General features: G+C 39.7%; 1 protein-coding gene across 1 annotated transcript in view; it reads right to left on the bottom strand.

The window, feature by feature from the left end:
- Nucleotides 1-4318: 4318 nt before the first annotated feature.
- SNCAIP (synuclein alpha interacting protein) overlaps nucleotides 4319-19475 on the bottom strand; it is a 57479-nt gene continuing 42322 nt past the window's right edge. The window contains exons 8-11 of the mRNA XM_009953496.2: nucleotides 14831-14923; nucleotides 11288-12350; nucleotides 9013-9083; nucleotides 4319-4403 (exon numbers count right to left, since the gene is read on the bottom strand). Coding sequence (XP_009951798.1) covers nucleotides 4319-4403; nucleotides 9013-9083; nucleotides 11288-12350; nucleotides 14831-14923 — 1312 coding nt within the window. The remainder of the gene's footprint in view (nucleotides 4404-9012; nucleotides 9084-11287; nucleotides 12351-14830; nucleotides 14924-19475) is intronic.

The raw sequence follows: 19475 nt of genomic DNA, 5'->3' as shown, positions 1-19475 counted from the left end.
CATTATACAAAATCTAATTATGTAACAGGCTATACTTGGATACAGTTGTACAGTTATAAAGACATTTCTTAAGTTACAATAGGAAAGGCAGTATCATTTGAGAAATTATTCCTATTATGTCCTATATTGGGAAGCCATTTCATGACAGACAATTAAGCCTTGCAGTTTGATGCTAGAAATGCAGTGACTAAATTTTTCACAGACCTTTCTGTTAAATTTTCATTGTGTAAGCTTTTAAATGGCTAAGAAATATTTCAAGGGTACTACAAGCTCAATCTCAGTCTACATGCAGACAAAAGTTGTCTTACCATGATATTCATTCACCAATCCATTAATTCATACCTAGTATATGATGTGTTGACATTTTTACTTTACTTTTGACTGTGTTGTATGGCCGTATTCTGACATTGCTGTAACGGTAGGTGATGAAACATGCAACAAATCAGGTCTTAGAGAACATGTTTCTGAGACAGTTACCATTTTGTTATAAATAAGTGGATGTTGCAGTATTTTTTTTTACTGTTATGACGTCAATTGTATTTCATTATGCCATTGATCTAATGTCAGTTTGATGTTACAAAAAGGTTTCCGAATGACAGTCAGAGTGAAATGAATATTAAATCTAAACTGTTTGTCTAACTTGTCTCCTTCATCTCTTTCATATACCAACTATGCTGACTATACTTATTTTATTCTTTAGTAACCTAGTAAACCAAGGCATTTGCCTTCTAATACGGAGACTGAAAGGCAAATAAATAAAATATTACTAAAATGCTGCTCTACTAATGCAGGACAAAGCATAGCCCACCATCCTGTTGATGAAATAAAGTAACATACTTGCAGTTTTGATACTGCATGTATTCATACGCTGCCTATCTCAAATACCTGAAACAAATGAATCAGCCGACCACGAAAAAATAAGGGTCCTAGCAAACAATTTCATTCTTCAAAGGAGGAAAGCCAGAGATTACATGAAATTGGGAATTCACTACTACATCTCCAACCACCTTTGGTTTACCACCTTTGGTACAGCACTACAGGACAAATACAGAGAGGTCTTATTCTGACATTTTTGGGGGTGACAGAACATACAAAGCCGTTCTTTATACCTATGGTGTCCACAGATAAGAGTTTTACTAGGACACACACTGCTTCGCTAGCAAATGATTTCACTACCTTCTTTTCATCAGGAATTTTTGAGTGGACAGAGGAGGACCTTTTCTGCGAAAGGCTGTAACCAAAAGGGGTTTGTGCTCCTGTTAAAAGGTTTGGCTAACTGATATTTTCTGAAGATGGTTGATGGAAAATCCCTGATTAGCTCTTCTGCCTCTGGGAAATGCTTATCCTCTGCTGACAGATGCCTGACTTAGACTCATGCCAGGAGGGATCTGCCTGGAGGATTATAAACCAAACAGGAGTTATGGCACCTGGATTCTATAGCTACTAAGGATACAAATATGCAGAGCACACGCTTCAGCCAGCTAAAGATCACAGAATCAGCATTACTGTAACAGGCATGACATCAGAGTGTACCACATGTAGGCTTTAGAGCCCTAGGTAGGAAAGAAACTACAAATTAGGACAATAAAATCAGCAGTTTATACAACATGAGTTCACCTTCTCCAGAAATAAAATCCTCCAGACACTATTTTTCATGCTTACATCAAGTTGGCCTCTCTTTTGTATTAGCTAGTCCTGAAACTTCTTTCTGCCCCAATGTGCTCAGAAACCGTTGACAGCCATATGAACAGCATGTGTAGCACTCACTCAAATCACCCAGCCCTCCTCAGCTGTATTCAATTATCCAATTATCTGGGATGGGAGTCTTTGACACAAAATCAATTACCTAGTGGGTATCTTTAACCACAGACCCTGAACATCTTCTGGCATCCCAATCCCATCTCATTTAGTAATCTCTATTGCCCTATGATACTTGCATAATTTAATTCACCATCTGCTGTATAAGAATATACTCTGTAGAAATTGCTAGCCTGCAGAGATCATGTGACTTAAATCCTCAGTCTCCAGAATAGGCAATTAATTTCTTTCAGGATTTGACAAGACTTATACTTTGGTCTGTTTGAAATCCTTTAACAGAAGTTCAGTTTTATCTCCTGCTTCAGCTAGATACTACAGACAGCTACGGCAAACTTTACACATCTCCAGTCAGTCAAGATCACTCAGCAGGATTGCTGCTCCTGCCATTCACTTGACTATAGTCAACACTCTTCACACTCTCAGAAATGCAAATTGCCAGTTTGTTTTAAGCCCATCTACCAGACGAAGGATCTCTCCTTCTTGTGCTCTCTTTCAGCACTCTGGCAATTGCAGCACATGTGTCTCTTCTCACTTTGCATTCAGATTTTTCATATGCACAGAGACGACAGGAGGCCCAGTTAGAGGTATTGCTGTTCCCGGCTGACAGATATTTTTGGAGGTTTGGTTGTTTCTTTAAACAACACAGCTCAGGTCAGCTGGAGTGCTAGGTTTATTACTTTAGCTCAAAAATCAAAGTGTTGCCAAGTGACAGATAAGAACCGTGGAAAGAAACTCAGAATTTCATTTCTCTAAGTGCATGCTTTTATTATTTCTATTTGTGGGGATTTTTGCTGATCTCTCAATTGGCTCCATTTTATCCAGTAGTACTCTGTGCTTATCCAAAGACTATAAGCAGGGTGCCTGAGGCATTCAGTCATCTTGGTCCATGGTGGCTTTATGGCCAAACATGACATCATTCTGAAGAGTGACCCAAAGAAAGACATTTATCTCACTTAATTAAAGGCATCCAAATACTAAGTAACTCTTCTAAGAACCCTACTACCTCAGCTTCCCCTGCAATAAGTAGGAAGGGATTGGTACTCCTGTAAATGAGGTATCTATAATAGGTAGGATGAATCACATTCAGAAAGTCCCTCTTTTCTCACTGACCAGAAAGGAAGCCCAATGGCCAAGATGAACATAGCAAAAAATGGGCAAGAGAAACTGCATAGAAAGAAACTCCATTGTATTTAAGCAAAATCCTCGAGCGTCCACATTATTTACTTACTAGTTCTGCAATTGAAGGAATTTCATTTGCATAATCTCTTAATTTTTTATGTCCCTGCCCACTGCAGGGTGGTTTGAACTAGATGATCTTTAAAGGTTCTGTCCAACCCAAACTACTCTATGATTCTATGATTGTCTTTGTGATAAAAAACGTCTTTGGCAAACTTCCTGTGACTTCCTTGTGTTTTCTTAGAACAGTCAGTAAAATAAATCCTCATGTATTTGGAACTTTCTCATCAAACCGCAGCAAATGGAAATAGATGAATAGAATCAAAATAAAGCAAATATATACATACATACTTGATATAAATAAATGTGTCAATTAAAGATTGCTTAGTAGTCTGTTTCTGGATGTTGTGCTGTATGACACATTTGCATAATGTATTCATAGTTTACCAGAAACTAAGTGAATTCAGTAGGCGATTGCATTTTCTCTGAAAGGTTCAAAGAATGTCAATAAAAGGATCGTGACAGCTTTGAGAGAATATGGCCTAGGTCTTAGCAGATTACTCAGTAATTTGAACAGAGCTGAGCACATTGCCAGTGTTCAGCAAATAAAAAGAAACTATAATTTAAAATTGCATTTACGCTTTCTTTTTATTTCTGAACATTTTAAAGTTGAAAACTGACCACTAAAGATTAAAGAAATTCTTGACTCAGCTGATTGACTGAACTGAAATTCTGGTACTGGACATTGTCTCATTGTCAAATTAAGACCAAAAGGACGAATAAAACTCTTACAACTTGAAAGATGAAACAGTGGAGTATGAGAAGTACCTGCACTCAGTGCGTCCTATTAAGACCGTCTTTATTTCCTTTTTACAAAAAACAGAAATAACAACAGACAAAACATACTCAAAAAGATCAATGCTTTTGCCTTGGTCTCACTGAGGAGCCGAGCAGGCAGAGTCCTGGCTGAAACTTTGACAGTATATGCCATTGACAAAGGGAAATAAAGACATATGACAATATATCCATGCAAGACACAAAGTACAAAATGTGTTCTGTGGCCTAACAAACATTTTGGATTTTGCCTGTGTCATAACAATTTTCAACTTGTTACTTTTGCTCACCCATGCCTTTACACAACACAGCTTACAAACAAGTTACATATACACATACATCATAAAAAAGTTTTGTATATGGTCTACCTGCTACAAATTAAGGCATCCTAACAGCTGGTGTTTTGCTGGTGAGGGGTATGTCTCATATTGTGTTTCAAAAGGATATATTTCAGGTATTTCAAACAAAGTGAGACATCATGAGATGCGGTTTAGAGGAAGAATTCCTGCAGCTCTGGATCTTCAGTACTCTTTTGACTGTCAGTTTTCTGGCTTTTCCTGTTGATGCCATCATGCCTGGAGAGAAAAAGAAGAAAATTACTCATGGTAACACTAACAATATAGAGGGTTTTGCTTTGTGTTTGTTTACCCTGTTTTATTCCATTTGCAAGTATTGACCCCTAAATTAATCTTTCTCTCTGGGCTTATTTCTCTAGACATGTACTGCACAAAACAATTTTTAATACTATGGATTCTTACTGACTTTCTTCTAGCTCCTATTCTGAAATTAAAACTAGAAACCAGTGGGACGATGAAGTGATTTTTAAGTCACTGCATTAATTAGTACACTGACATAATTAGTACACTGACAGAATGTCCAAAAATTCCCTGTTCTTTAGGGAAAAGTACCATAGTGATAAAAAGATGCACTACAACAAACATTAGACATACCCTGTTTGTTTCTGACTCTGCCCGTAAGGGAATCATCTAGTCCCTTTAATAATCATCAGAGAGAAATAAACACTTTCAGAAGTGATTCATCGGACTTACTTTATATGTTTGCTTAAGCAGAAGATGGTGGCAAAGGCCACAGGAAAAATGGCAAGCAGTAAATCTTTCTGGCACGGGTCCTATATCTCTTTTAACATTCTAATTTAGGTAAAATCTCAATTCAAATCATTAAGATTTTATTAGATACACAGATAAGGATAATTTCTCTGTATTGTGTTTTCATTTCCACACTAGGTAAACTTAAATTAAAAAAAAACCCACAAACTATATCTGCTGTGTACGACTCAAATGATAGCTTACCAATTAAAGTAGAAAAATTAAACACTAAATATTTGTAACACTCAGTTTCTTCACTTCCTTTCATATGTCCTTGTTCTGAATCTCCAGACGTTCAGAACATCTGAATTCTGTTCCCCTTTCTTCAATTAACCTTCCAGCTGAAGGATTTTTGATTAGGCATCCAGCCCACAGCAACTTTCAAACATGTTAAAAGGCTCATTTTTAGTTATTACTCCTGAACAGTAAAACTCCTACAATACAATCATGACTAGCTGGTTTGTTGCTGTGAAGGACAGCTACTAGCAGGAGGTTAAAAACCCACAGCAAAGGGTAAGTGTATGTGTAGAAAAAGTTTGCCAAGTTTGCCTTAAACTTGCATATTTGTGAGTCTGCTTGTTGTAAACCAGAACAGCTTTATTCCAGTCTACATCCACCACAAAGAACCAAATATGCACAAGAGACTGATACTTAGGGCGCTTAGATAACCTTGTGGGTACTTCAGGATTTAACAGAAGTCGACCTTCTCAGGGACAACAGTTGCAGGTCCTAGTAAGAGGGCATGAGGGATCATTTTATTTTAAAATCCCCTTCATTCATCTAAATTACTGTTGCCACATACCCAAAGCAAGAGCAAAAGACATAGAATTGAGCTAGAGGAGGCAGAATTTGTAGGACTGAGTTTGAGAAGGTAAAAGAGGAGCACTTAAATTTTTGCCATAACTACTTTTTGGCACTTAACATGCATTGCTGTTATCAACAGTATGTTTAGTGTTAACCATGGAGCTTTATTAAAGGATACTTTCTAAGGCTAAGATAATTTGCACCAATCGCCTACTGCATTAGCTTAGACTGGCAGTGCTGAATGAGCCTGTGAGTGAGTCCCCCATATAGAGGCTCACAAGGCACTCCAAAGACCCCATTTTGCTGCTCTACAATTGCACTGTGACCTTGAAAAGATCATTTTTAGCTAATGCAGATGTCTCTAGGTGACAACACTGAACAGATATGCCTTTTTCAACTGTGCCTGCTGACCCAAAAGAAAAGTATTACCGATATTAATAATCACTAACCAACTATCTAATATCTTCTGGCGCCTGTGTCACCACAGAAATACTAAACATCCACTCATGCAACAGGCACTGGTGCATGATCATAGCAGTTCACAACAGAACAACTGTAAATTGTCTGGGACAAGGCCTAAATTACTTTCATATTGATTTTATACTGTACTAATTTGAATCGTAACTGTTTTATTAGACACACAGATAAGCATCCTTTTTCTAGTGTACATATTTGTAGTCATAATTTATCCAGCACGAGGTCTGGCAGGGGGACATCTGTTAGGTTAGACTCACTTACTATTTTAGAAGCATGCCCCGTTTACTATCTGACAGAAACCTGATGGTAGATTCTGATGATAGCCCCTGACATACGAAGCAATTTTTGCTGTTTATAGCAGCAGCTAATACAGGATTCTGTACTGATATGGTGAGTTAGTGCCTACTCTAATGTACTGCAGATCTCAGATGACTTAAAGTGGGGGAAAGAACCATTCATTGGCATAAATGTAAGATGGAAAAAACTACGAGCATTTTCTTGGAGTTGTAATATGCAAGAAACTACCCAATCCTTCCAAAAGGGGAAAAAATATCCCAACCCACCCTGCACATACGATATCTACTCTAGGGCCCTAAGAAAAACTGGAGTATCAAATTTTAAAGGGACACTAGAAAATTTAATACAATCCTCCACTATGAAGCTATGACCAATCTGAAAAAGTAAACTACAAAGCCTTGATGTACTTCAGTATTTTGAATGAAAAAAAAAAAAAACCAAAAAAAGTTAACAGAAGCTGAAGAAGCTGGAAACTGGTGGACAGGAATGTCATCTGACTGAAGGCAGATTTTGTATAATGACTTCAGATTTCAGAAGATACTAATAAAATCCCCTATATAAGGGTCTAGAGTTAAAATGGGTTTGAGACTATGTCCAGAAACATAACAATCTATAAAGGTTTAAAACACCAAAGAGTGCACTATTTTCTAGAAAGGATCTTTTTCAAAATAGCTCTGAAATGGTAATTACACAGTGTTCCCAGACCATCCAGGGAAAATTCAGACGGTGTCCAGGGGCTTGTGCACATGGCAGTGATGTTCTATTATCTAAATTTCACAGGCTACAGGGCAGCATGCAGCGGACTAATGACAGGCACTCATTTTGCCATTCAAAAATCAGAACACATGCTAAAAGGCATCACAAAGGCTGGCTCAGAAGCTCTGAGAGCCTTCAGGTCTGCGTTCTGATTTCTGAGAATACATCAATACATCTTCCATTCTTATGTGATTTATGGAAATCTCATGCCACAGACTCCGGCACACAATTATCTCACTTGTGTCCTAATCTGTGGGTACAATAACAGCCTCCTCAAGCTGTGCCCTTAGTGCACTCTGCTCCTTGTTTCCCACTGTCTGGTTTCCCACCTGCCCACTGCCATAGGGGCAGCTTCAGGACATGGTGCCTGGATCAGCAGTGCCTGGAGTGATAGGCCAGGAGTTCAGGCCCAACCTTCACCCTCTCAGCAGGTGACTTGGCAGCTCTGCAGTGGCAGCCAGGCCTTCCCTATCTCTTGCTGCTTCTGGGGAAAAGCCATGCTGCCAGGGATTTCTCACACAAAAGCATTCACACAAGGCAATACTGAATTACAACTACATCCAGGAGATGGCTCTAACATAAGGATGAAATTAATGGTTTTGTACTACTCCACAGTCTGGACAGGCAGCTGGGTGTTTTGCCTGGAGGCTGCCCACTGATGTTCCCTCAAACTGCTGCTGTGCAGTCAGTTTTCTGCACTGGAATTTCCCTCTTTGTTTTCAGAAGAAAATGAAACCTCTTGGAAACCTTACAGTTCTGTTTCTGGTGTCACAGATACTGTGCCAATGACTTCAGAACAAGACTTCCACTTCCATTATGGAAATTGCATTTTTAAGTATGGGAAGGTCCTGGCATTAGAAAACAAAAGAACAACAAAAATGTATTTGACATTTAGAAAAGAGTAACTTAAAAGTAATTTAGGCTTCTGAACTGCTGGATGACTAATTTATCATTTTCCCAGAAGTATCTTCAAATATATAATTTTGGTGCGAATAGCAATCATTTGCAGGCATAACGAAAGGATTTACATCCCAGTTTACCAGAAAAAAATTATCAGCAAAAGAATCCATGAGTGTTAAGAGTCGAATAAAAATGACAGGTAATTTTTACAAAACATTTGCTTACAAAATGAACACACATTTTTGTCAAATGTTGTTTTTTCCAACATGTCTTTATGGACCTTGAGGGACTGGTCTCTATCTGCCTGAATAGTCCTGATGGAACAGGTTTAAATTAAGGAGGTTGAACACAGTCAAAGTTATCAGACTTTTAAAAACAGATATAACTTCAAAGACTGAAGCAGAGTAAGAAAAATGTGTGAAATAGGAGAGCACTAGACTTAAAGTACAGCATTCTTCCTCGTGTTCTCTGTATTCTCCATTTAGAGATGAACTGTGTTTTTTCTGCTCTCCTCATGAGAGGAAATTTAATTTCCATACTCATCTGGTACTTCCATTCAACAGAGGCTGAATACTCAGCCAAAGTGTGTTATACTCCCTGGTGGATTTACAAGTATGAATACTTTCTTTACTTGCTTGGAACTGAAATTCTGTAGCCAGTTCAATGGTGACATCAGCAGAAATCCATCATAAATTTCTGCTTTTCTAGGTATTTGGATGTTCATCTGTTCATCCATTTCCCTTCTTGTGCATCAATCAATTCCAGTATTTCAGTTAGCAAACACATGCAATTTGAGAAAACAAAGCAACAGAGGTGCTAAATATCATCATGCATAAGCACATACCAAGCATAGTAACACAGAAGTTCTTCATTCAACGTGCTAGAGGAAAGACTGGTGTAGCTGAAGTAAGGACCCTAAGGAAGTACAACATCATATCAGTTAAAAACATGCACTGAGCATACCACATGCATAACATGGAAGTCTACCAAAACAAGCAGTCAAGTAGTCACAATGACATTTTAACAGATTTCTTTTTGAGTTAGTAAATGAGGCAGAATCTGTTACCTCTTTGAGATGTGTGTTGTGATCCTTTGGGATGGTATGAAAATGTATTCTTTCCACAATTTTGATGTTGGCAAAAATGACATGCAAACATGGTCTTTCACAGACAACATGATGATCAGGGGTCTGGAGCACCTCCCCTATGAAAACAGGCTGAGAGAGGTGGGATTGTTCAGCCTGGAGAAGAGAAGGCTCTGGGGACACCTTATAGCAGCTTTACAGTACCTAAAGGGGTCCTACACAAAAGCTGGAGAGGGACTTTTTAGAACGGCATGTAGTGATACAACAAGGGGTAATGGCTTTAACTGAAAGAGGGTAGATTTAGACTAGATATTAGGAAGATGCTCTTTACCGAGAGGATGGCAAGACACTGGAACAGGTTTCCCAGAGAAGTTCTGGATTCTGCCTCCCTGTCAGTGCTCAAGGCCAGGTTGGATGGGGCTTTGAGCAACCTAGTCTAGTGGGAGGTGTCCCTGCCATGGCAGGGGGGTTGGAATTAGGTGATCTTTAAGGTCCCTTCCAACCCATACCATTCTATGATTCTATGAACACATGTTTTACAGTGCAAGCACCAATACTGTTAGAATTACCTCATCTAAATCTTCAAATATATTAGGGCACTATAAAAACTGCTCATGACCTTGCAATCTATCAATCAGAACATCTTTGAAGACAGACTGTCTTTTCCTCTGTAACTAAAAAAACTGAATCACTGTTTCAAAAAAAGTTGCCATTGTGTTATGAAAATACTTCTACATTAAACTGGTTGTTCAGATAGATGGTGCATGTCTTTAAAGGCTCAAATCAGCAGTTCATACTGTGATTCTGAGTAAACTTTAATAAATGCAGTCCCACTTCAATTTAAACTATTAGGTCTCCTTTGAATTTTTCATTTAATTTCACATTCTGCTAGAGCACTACTATTCTAGAAGTATCCACTAATAAGGACTGCTCACTGTTTCCCAGTTCTCTTTCCATTGTTTCTTTTCCATACTCATTGTGCCTCCTCTATGCCTAAGAATTTCCTGTGTTTTTCTCCCATTACCTTGTTGTACTTTTTACAGTATATAACTCACTATTCCTCCTCCTCCTCTTGGCCTGCTTTATGGTTTTGTTTTTTTTTATCTTGAAATTATTCTTTTGCCTCATGCCTTTCCATCCACCCCTTCCCTCCCCCCTTGTCTTTCACAGAGGATTAAATCATCTACTATTCCCTCTCACTCAACTCTATTGTATCTCCAGATGCTCGCACTTCTCTCTGCTTCACAAACACACTGTGCTGACAGTATTTCCTACCCTTCTCTTTCATTCAACACCTCTTCCCTTCTCTTGGAAGATACACTTGTTCAAAGTATTTCTCCTTTCTTTTGAACAAGAGAGCCAGCCTCTTAACTGGAGACACCCCTCTTTCTGTTGGCATCCCAGAAAGGACACTCTGTTGACTGCAGAGATGGGATGATCTGGATCCAGTAGATTTTGCTACAGATCAACCATATGCTCTGCCATGAGAAGACTGTGCTAAGAGAAACGGTGGACAAAGAAGGCTGAGTGCCAACAGCTTCAACCTCTAGGGGATGGCTGTAGCTCCCACAGAAGCAGGAAGGACCATTTCTGCTATTATTCCTCTTTATATTCTACCATTTATTTTTATTCTGTTGGCCTCATCAGTCTTGGCTGTAAGACAGGACACGGCTAGTCCTTCAGTTATTTACTCCTCAGAAATACCAAGCATGACATTCTCATTGTACGACTTGTCACTCAGAGCAATATCAAACATAATTTCCTGGTGAATCACGTCTCTGTAGAAAGCTTTCAACACAGAACATGTGAACCATGTGCACTAAGAGTATGGACTCTGTACACAAGTAGTATTTGCCACTCCTTGGAAAAGCCTTCCAAAATTAAAACAGTGGACGGACTTTCTACAGGTCAAATACAGTAAAGTATTTGTATGCATCCTTTTGCTATAGAAAAGCGTGAAGAAGAAGATGTCAAACTTATTAATTACTCAAAGAGACAAGAAAAAAAAGGCCCTTCCTCCTTTCAGTGCACTCACTGGCTTGTTTCTTCCTTTTGTGAGAGCTGCTGGATTTCCCTTGCTGTCTGCTGTCTTCCTTCCTAACGAGGTAAAAGGCAGCGTTGATGAGGTTTTCATCAGGTTTGCTGTTTGACAGTTGTTGTTGTTATTTTGATTGCCACTCAGCGTCTCCATTATGGACCGAAAGGTTCCAAAAGGCCTTTTCAGCTGGTCTCCCACTGGCTCTCCAGAGCCGGGTGGAGCCCGCCCGAGTCCTTTGCCCCGGTCTTTACCCTTTTCCTCATTTAATTCTGACTCTGCTAGCTCCACCTGCACCACAGGCTCCTCAAAAGTTACTCGGAGTTTCAAATTTTGGGAGGTTCTGCGCTTTGAAGATGGAGACTTGAGAGCACTCTTAGGGCTGGTGGCAACCTTTTGAGCAGTGGCACTGTCTGTGCTGGACACAGAGTTGTCTCCACAAAACTGGCTCTGAGGTACAGTACCAGACTGATATGGGCCTTCATTATCCGGATCGCTGCTCTCTGAAGTAGGGGAAGGACTGTGGCCATCCACAGACTTAGAGACCCTGATACCAAAAGGGAAGCGGCGTCCTGCTGCAGAGGTGTGTTTCTTAATCATCAGGTGCAAACTCTCTGTGCTCTCAACACTCTCCACTATGGGCTGAGGCCTTGGTTTGTCAGTTCTTTTCACAGGGGTGTTCTTGTGGTCCTCAGAATTAGCTGAGTCTGTGTCAGACTCGCTGAGTGACCTCTGCATCAGTTGCCTCAGTCTGGCTAACTTCAGTTCCCTTTTCTCTGGCAAAATCTTCTTCACGTTCTTGGAGGATGCATGAGCATCCTGAAATTCCAAAGTCAGCTTTTCCTGCATACAGACATTTTCAGAGATTTCCTTCCCCAACAACTGGCGCAAGATTTTATCTGAGTCCTCATCTTTTATCTTGGCTCGAGTGCGACTAGAATTTCCCAAGCTGCCAAGAATCTGAATCCCATCTTGGGTGTTCAATTTACTTTTTGGTGGAGACAATTCATCTGCTTCAGATGGTTTCCACTGGGGTTTGCCAGAAGCAGGAGATGATGGTAAGCTTAAAGAAAAAAAAAGAGGAGGAAATACCACAGCCAAATTAATGCACATATAACATGTGAAACTGCCATTTCCAGTGTATGTGTCTGTCTCAGTTTATTGTTATTATCCTCTTCATCGCTACTCACATGGAATTCATTACTATGATGCCACAGTGAAGATTACACAGAGAAGGATGTAATCCTGCTTCTACTCCTAATTAGGATTTGAGTTTCTTCACTTTCTCTTACAAAGAAAACTCCTTAAAATCAAAACTTAGAATGGTTATTTCAATGCCAAAGATGACTTTCTGAGGAAAACTCTAGAGAAACTACTGTTTCTGATTTGTGGAAAACTTGACATGTTTTGAAAGGCAAAAAAACCCTGCAAGGCCAAATGCCTACTATCCAAGTCACATCACAATCCAAAAGTAGCTTATTCTAAGTACTGTGATAGTACCAGCTCTCTGCATAACAGTGATTTAATAAATCTGAACTTCACCTGGTATTAATAATAGCCATATAAGACCTCATAAAAAGTCAGGACCATTTGCACTCAAAACCTTTTCAGATATGAAATACTGAAAAGCATGAGAAAGTGACATGAATTTATTTAAATACTATTAGAATAATAAATTAAATTTAGAACTACAAATATTACATAGCGAGGAAACAGCAATCTCAGGTAAGCCTGATTTGCAAGGAATGTAAATTACAGAGACCATTTCTTTCCCTGTGACATACGCCAGAGCTCATAATAGTCCAAGTTCTTATTTTAAATCACTTTTCCTCTAAGTAAGGGTAAGGTGACAAAATTAAGGTTACTGTGAGACAGTGAATTAATAATTTAATTTCTTTTTTTGCAAGAAACTTCTACTCTGATGAGTCCATAGTTCTCACAGTGTACAAAATTCACATGCCTATACTAGCCACCTCATCTTCAACTAATTTTGCGCTTTTTCTCCTGTGGCAAACCAAAAGAGATACTGAAGAATATGTATGTATCTACAACAGACATGCCTAGTAAAAGGGATAGGTTTTCTCAGATATGCTGCTAGCTCCTTGGATGATGATAGCGTCCACAGGTGAGTTCTAGCTGGAAGGAAGTAGTAGCCAACTATGAAATAAAATTTTAAATAATAAAGTATCATTTCAGACTTGCTTACTGAACTAAAAAGATGTTGAAACCTACCCTTTTATAGGAATAATGAATGATGAGAAATCTGCTCTCACCTGATCTAAGATAATCTGATACTGAAAGTAAATCAGTCCTGGTGCTCACCAGTACTCAGATGTGAGACCACTTGGAAAGATCAGTCAGCAAAAACCACAGAAGTCAAATGATCTGGAAGATAGCATTTGGTCCCATTGTCCCTGTTCGAGCTGGTAGACAGGGAAGACAAAGACTGTAATTCTAAAAAAAAGGACAAAATAACTCTTTCCAGTGCAGTTTTCTACTTACAGCCCTTTCCTAGCTGAAGTTTCTTTACACAAATGCATCTCCAATCACAATGTCTTTGTTATCTACTTCTGTAACTATTTGCACTTTTTGAAACACTGACACATGAATTTCAGGGACACGGAGCACTTGTCCAGAAAAGTGCTTGAGATTCTGTGAGAATGGAAAGAAAGCCATCACTGATCCTACAAGTTCATACTTGATGACCCAAAGCTCTGGCCATCAATGCCTGCAGAAGCTTTTATGCTAGCTTTACACTTTAACACATACGTAGCTCGCTCAAAACTCTGAAACAAGGAAAAGTGCTGTCTTCCAGAGAGCAAACTGAATTCAAAGGTAATGATAAACCGAGACCTATTTGCATGTGAGTTACTCAATTCCTTTCAAAGTCTTCTTCAGATTGCTATCAGAGAGAAGTCATGGCTTGGTTGAGTTCCAGCATCACACAGCAGAGGTCAGAGAGATATGTTAGCAGACTCTGGATCCAGTCCTCTGCCTTTACTTTCCTCCTCTTTAACGCTACTCAGTTTGTGTCTATTTCTGGGACTTCTGACATTCTGACAGGATATGTAAATAATACATAAAATTTCTGGAATTTTGACTTTTTATACAAGCTACTGCAAGCAAAAGATTTAATGACTGTAAGGAGTCTTATTAATCTAAAAGCATGTTTCATTGGTAACTGGCTTTAGGAATTACTGCTGGCAATAATGTATGGTGAACCACCACAAGGTCAAACTTTACAACTTCTCTAGGGGTTTCTAGGATCCTCTGCTATTTATCTAATAAAAAATATATTCTATTCCACTGTAAATTTGATTTTCAGTCTGTTGGATAACAGGGACAATTTCACACAGGAAATTTCCAGTATTTATACAACATTACACACTGTCAAATTCTAGAAGCTCACTTCAAGCCCATGAGTTAAAAACCCCACATTTACTTTACAGAAGACATCTATTTAGACAGGTCACAGCTTCTCCTGATAATAGATGTACCATTAAACTGCAAATCCATGCTGCAGCACAATTCTAGTTAGCTTACCTTGGGGACGTGGGCAGTGACTTGCCCTCTGACCGCTGGGCTTCTAAAAGCTGCTGGAGTTGGTTCTGTAACGTCACACGTTCCACTGTTTGCCTGCAAGAAAATGTAAGACTGTTTACCTTGAACTGTAAAACTGTCAGCATTAGTAAGCTACAGGATAACTGATACTACCCATCCAACTTTATTCAAAAAAGAAGTCCTCTTCACCCATAATTTACATAGTAAATAAAAAGAGAAATCATAAATAATAACCGAAACGTTAATTCTCTCTGAATCCCTGTGGATATTTTGTTATCACTGTACAAGACCAATTGAGAGAGGCTTCCTTCTCTGAGACTATTTATTACACTTCATATAAGGACAAGTGTGGGATCACAAGCAGCAGTTCATTGGAACGAAGTGGCTCACAGAAAATAACAGTCCAGAAACAAAGATATGTCAGAGCAAACTTAAGGCAACTTCCTTCTTACTTGTTTGTGCAAAGGAAGAGGAAAGGGATAGAGTCAAGAGACAAGTCACTTCCTACATTTGGTGGATGGCTTTTACTCAGCTAAATGATAGCTCAGCCAGCTGCTCTCTCCTTTTCTATCTGCAAATGAACTCAGAGAGGAGCCTTTGCCCACTGGGAAAAGCTGGTCCAATCTTCTTCAGCTGCAGGATGGAGCTATGTATGACCTCTGTGTATTGACAGGAGAAAGAAAAAACACAACTGCTTGCTGCCAACATTACCCACGGTCCTACCTGTGCACCCATCTTTTACTCAGTAGGACTGCATGTACTGCAGTCTATCACTTTCAGCATGGTGTTGTGATCTACACTGCTTTGTGAATAACTTTAGAGACCAATGTTTAAAAGATTGTAATAGTAGATATAAACTGTAGGTAATATGAAAGTGATATCCATATTAGAAACACCATTTACCATAGAACTGTACAGTGTTCAGATTTATTGGGAAACTACGAGAAAACAAGAGACTTCCAGTTTTTTATTACTGTACATATGCTTTCACCTGGAATACAATCGGTACATTTGGTTTTATTCCCTCGTCCTGATCAAAGGACCATGTGAAAATGGCTTTTTATCTGCTTCTCCCAGGCTCTGCTTCTGTTGCTGCAGAAATAACATGTTCTTGGTACTTTTATTCTTGTTGGATCTGCAGAACTAATACGGTTCTCCACCAGTAAGCTGGACTTTTTCCTAGCTTGCATGCCATCAGCAGAAGAGTTAGCTGAGTTCCAAATGCAGTCTTTATAACTGGCAATGTCAAAGCCAGAAAGAATCCAGATTACTTTTTAGACTAGGAATTGTACTTGCAGGGCTGGGAGAAAACAAACATTTTGCTTTGAACATATCAGAGTAGGTCTGAAAAGTGCTACAGAAATAAAGGTGGGATCTTGACATACTGCCTTGCCATAACATTCTACAATACAATCACGCTTTATGTAGATCTTTTCTTCCTTTAATTTTCCATCTTTCCCCTTGCCTACACACTTCCTTAGACTATTTTAAAATTAATCCTACCATCTGTCAACATTGGCTTATATTGCAACTCCCCAGATACTTCTTATAAGCTTCTTATGCTTTTAGCTTTAATGGAAATCTCTGACACCTCTTCTGCTGAGTTAATGTTCTCATTCCACTTAAACATTTTATTGTGCTACAAGAATTAAAGTTTCCTTCATTTTCACAGTTTAACTAGTTAGTAAATAGCTCACAGAAACCCACAGGCAGCACTGTCTCTAAAGATATATAACTTACACATATATATCTAAGACAACATTGACAACAAGAGATCACAACTTCTTGGAATACCAATATCACTAAGTATTAAAATCAGACTGATTTAGGAGACAAGATCACTGTAGCTTCATGGGTAAGAGGGTCTACTTACTTTACAATATTTAATGCTCAAATTCTGAGGGTTTTAGCTTAGACGATGTTCTCAGTAATATGTAAGGACCCTTCTGTGTCTACTTAGACAATTGTGGGAACTAGCTACCTCCTACTGAAATCAGGGAGCTCAGTAACTGAACAGGGAATAGGTTGAGGCACTAGGCTCTACCGAAGTATCTTTCAGAGTATGTTGCCTTAGTTCTCCATTTTGTTTCAAATAAAACAGAAATGGCCACTCTACAAAGCAGAAAATGAAACAGCCTAATTAAGTAAAAAAAGAGATGAACATTGTAAAATTTATGCTGAGTTTCTTACAAAATGTCTATACAGCACTTACTACCACAAAAAAAACAACCAACCAACAAAACAAACCAGCAACTTGCACACACTTTACCATATCACTACAATAATTTTTTATTCAGCTATTTTTACAGATATTCCTATGAACTTTCAAAAAAATAATGGATTTTGTTTACAGAACACAGAAAAGAGGTGGCCACAGAGCATATTAAACCACTTCCTCAGCTTCATCATCTGACTCATGGCTTGCTTTGATTGTTGTCTTGCCAGAGATTTTGGCTTGATAGTGTATCAAAAGCATCAACAAGTGCCTCATTCATTAATTGCTTTGCACATGCAGGTCCATAAAATGTAGGACAGTGCAACCCTTTGGGAATGTAGGTAGAACAGTCTGTCATCAAGCAGCATTGTAAAAGAAGTCTAGGGAAGCATTAATTTTATGTCATTAGTTCTGGCTTGGTCTCTTTAGGCCAGGAAAGCCCCAACAACACAAGTCATTAAGCTAATGTCAGTGTTAGAAACCATGTATTTCTGCACGTAGGAATTTTCTACACTGGCAACTAAAGTTTTTTTAGGCAGATGAAATCACTGAGGGAATAACTGAGACTGTAAGACCCATAGAGACCTTAGGAAGTAAAATGAAAGACAATATGTTGTGTAGATTCTGTGAGAAACTTTTGTGACTGTCCTAAGTGTTTTGTGTAATTCAGAAACTGGATTGACCAAACTTCTATAATTAGCAAGAGATGCAAACCAAAGTTTTTATTTTTAAGCCAGTAACAGCAGTTTTTGTGGGCCACTTTCCTTTTTACCTATGGAAAGAACTGCTTGGTTCCATCCCTCTTTTGGCGGAAAGTATCAGTTAATCCTCTTGTGAAGATTCAATTTGAAGTTTTCAGTTACCACTTATTTCCTTCTTTCAACTATAAAGGCTTTTCTTTGTGAATGAAGACCCAACTCAAAAGGTTTTGCCATACTACTCTGTATTTGTCATCTAAGCTGCTTTGGATCTGTAGTGGGTTGACCTTGGCTGGATGCCAGATGCCCACCAAAGCCGCTCTATCACTTCCCCTCCTCAGCTGGACAGGAGAAAGAATATATAACAACAGGCTCACGGGTCGAGATAAGGGCAGGGAGATAGATCATTCAGCAACTACCATCATGGGCAAAACAGAGGGAAAAACGTAATTTATTACTAATCGAATCAGAAAGGAGTAACAAGAAATAAAACCAAATCTTTAAACACCTTCCCCCCACCCCTTCCTTCTTCCTGGGCTTAACTTTATTCCTGATTTCTCTCCCTCCTCCCATCAAGTGGTGGAGGGGGACAGGGAATGGGGGTTGTGGTCAATTCATCACACTGTTGTTGCTGCTGCTCGATCCTCCTCAGGGGGAGGACTCCTCACACACTTTCCGGGCTCCAGTGTGGAGTCCTTCTCACAGGAGACAGCCCTCCATGACTTCTCCAACGTAAGTCCTTCCCACGGGCTGAAGTTCTTCATGAACTGCTCCAGTGTGTGCCTCCTCTACAGGGTGCAGTCCTTCAGGAACAGACTGCTCCAGTGTGGGTCCACCGTGGGATCACAACTCCTGCCAGCAAACCTGCTCCAGTGTGGGCTCCTGTCTCCATGGGACCACAGGTCCTGCCAGGAGCCAGCTTCAGCATGGGCTTCCCACAGGGTCACAGCCTCCTTCGGGCATCCGCTTGCTCTGGCGTGGGGTCTTCCACGGGGTGTAGGCAGATATCTGCTCCACAGTGGACCTCCATGGGCTGCAGGGGGGCAGCCTGCCTCACCATGGTCTTCACCACAGGTTGCAGGGGAATGGCTGCTCCAGCGCCTGCAGCACCTCCTCCCTCATCTTCTTCACTGACCTTGGTGTCTGCAGATTTGTCTCTCTCACATATTCTCACTTCTCTCTTCAGCTGTAATTGCTGCTGTGCAATAACATTTTCCCTTTTTTAATCATGTTATCCCAGAAGCACTACCACTGTCACTGATTTTCTTGGCCTTGGCCAGTGGCAGGTCCATCTTTGAGCCAGCTGGCATTGGCTGTATCGGCCATAGGGGAAACTTCTAGCAACTTTTCATGGAAGCCACCCCTGTAATCCCCCTCCCCCACTACCAAAACCTTGCTACGCAAACCTATTACAGGATCAAAGGACTGTAAGATGTGAAGACTCTGGCAAAATGTGGTTTTACTGTTTTTCATTTGTGCCTTCTTCACAGGAATGTCTCCAAAGAGTGTGATGGATTAGGATAACTTCTCTCTAGAACTGCTCTGTGTTGCCTTGATGACTGGAAGAGCTCATGAAAAGAGAATGAAAGACAGTGCTTCCTTCTTTGGCTTAGGACCTTTGAAGATACGTCTTGCTAGGTGCTGGTCTAAAACAGTTTCTGCACTGCAGTTCTTGCAAAGTATCAATCATTTCACTCTTCCTGTGGCTGGGGAC

The sequence above is a fragment of the Leptosomus discolor genome, chromosome Z, assembly GCF_034619465.1.
Source record: "Leptosomus discolor isolate bLepDis1 chromosome Z, bLepDis1.hap2, whole genome shotgun sequence".
Lineage (NCBI taxonomy): Eukaryota > Metazoa > Chordata > Aves > Leptosomiformes > Leptosomidae > Leptosomus > Leptosomus discolor.
The sequence above is the reverse complement of the archived record's forward strand: the minus strand, read 5'-3'. Positions and strand labels throughout refer to the sequence as shown.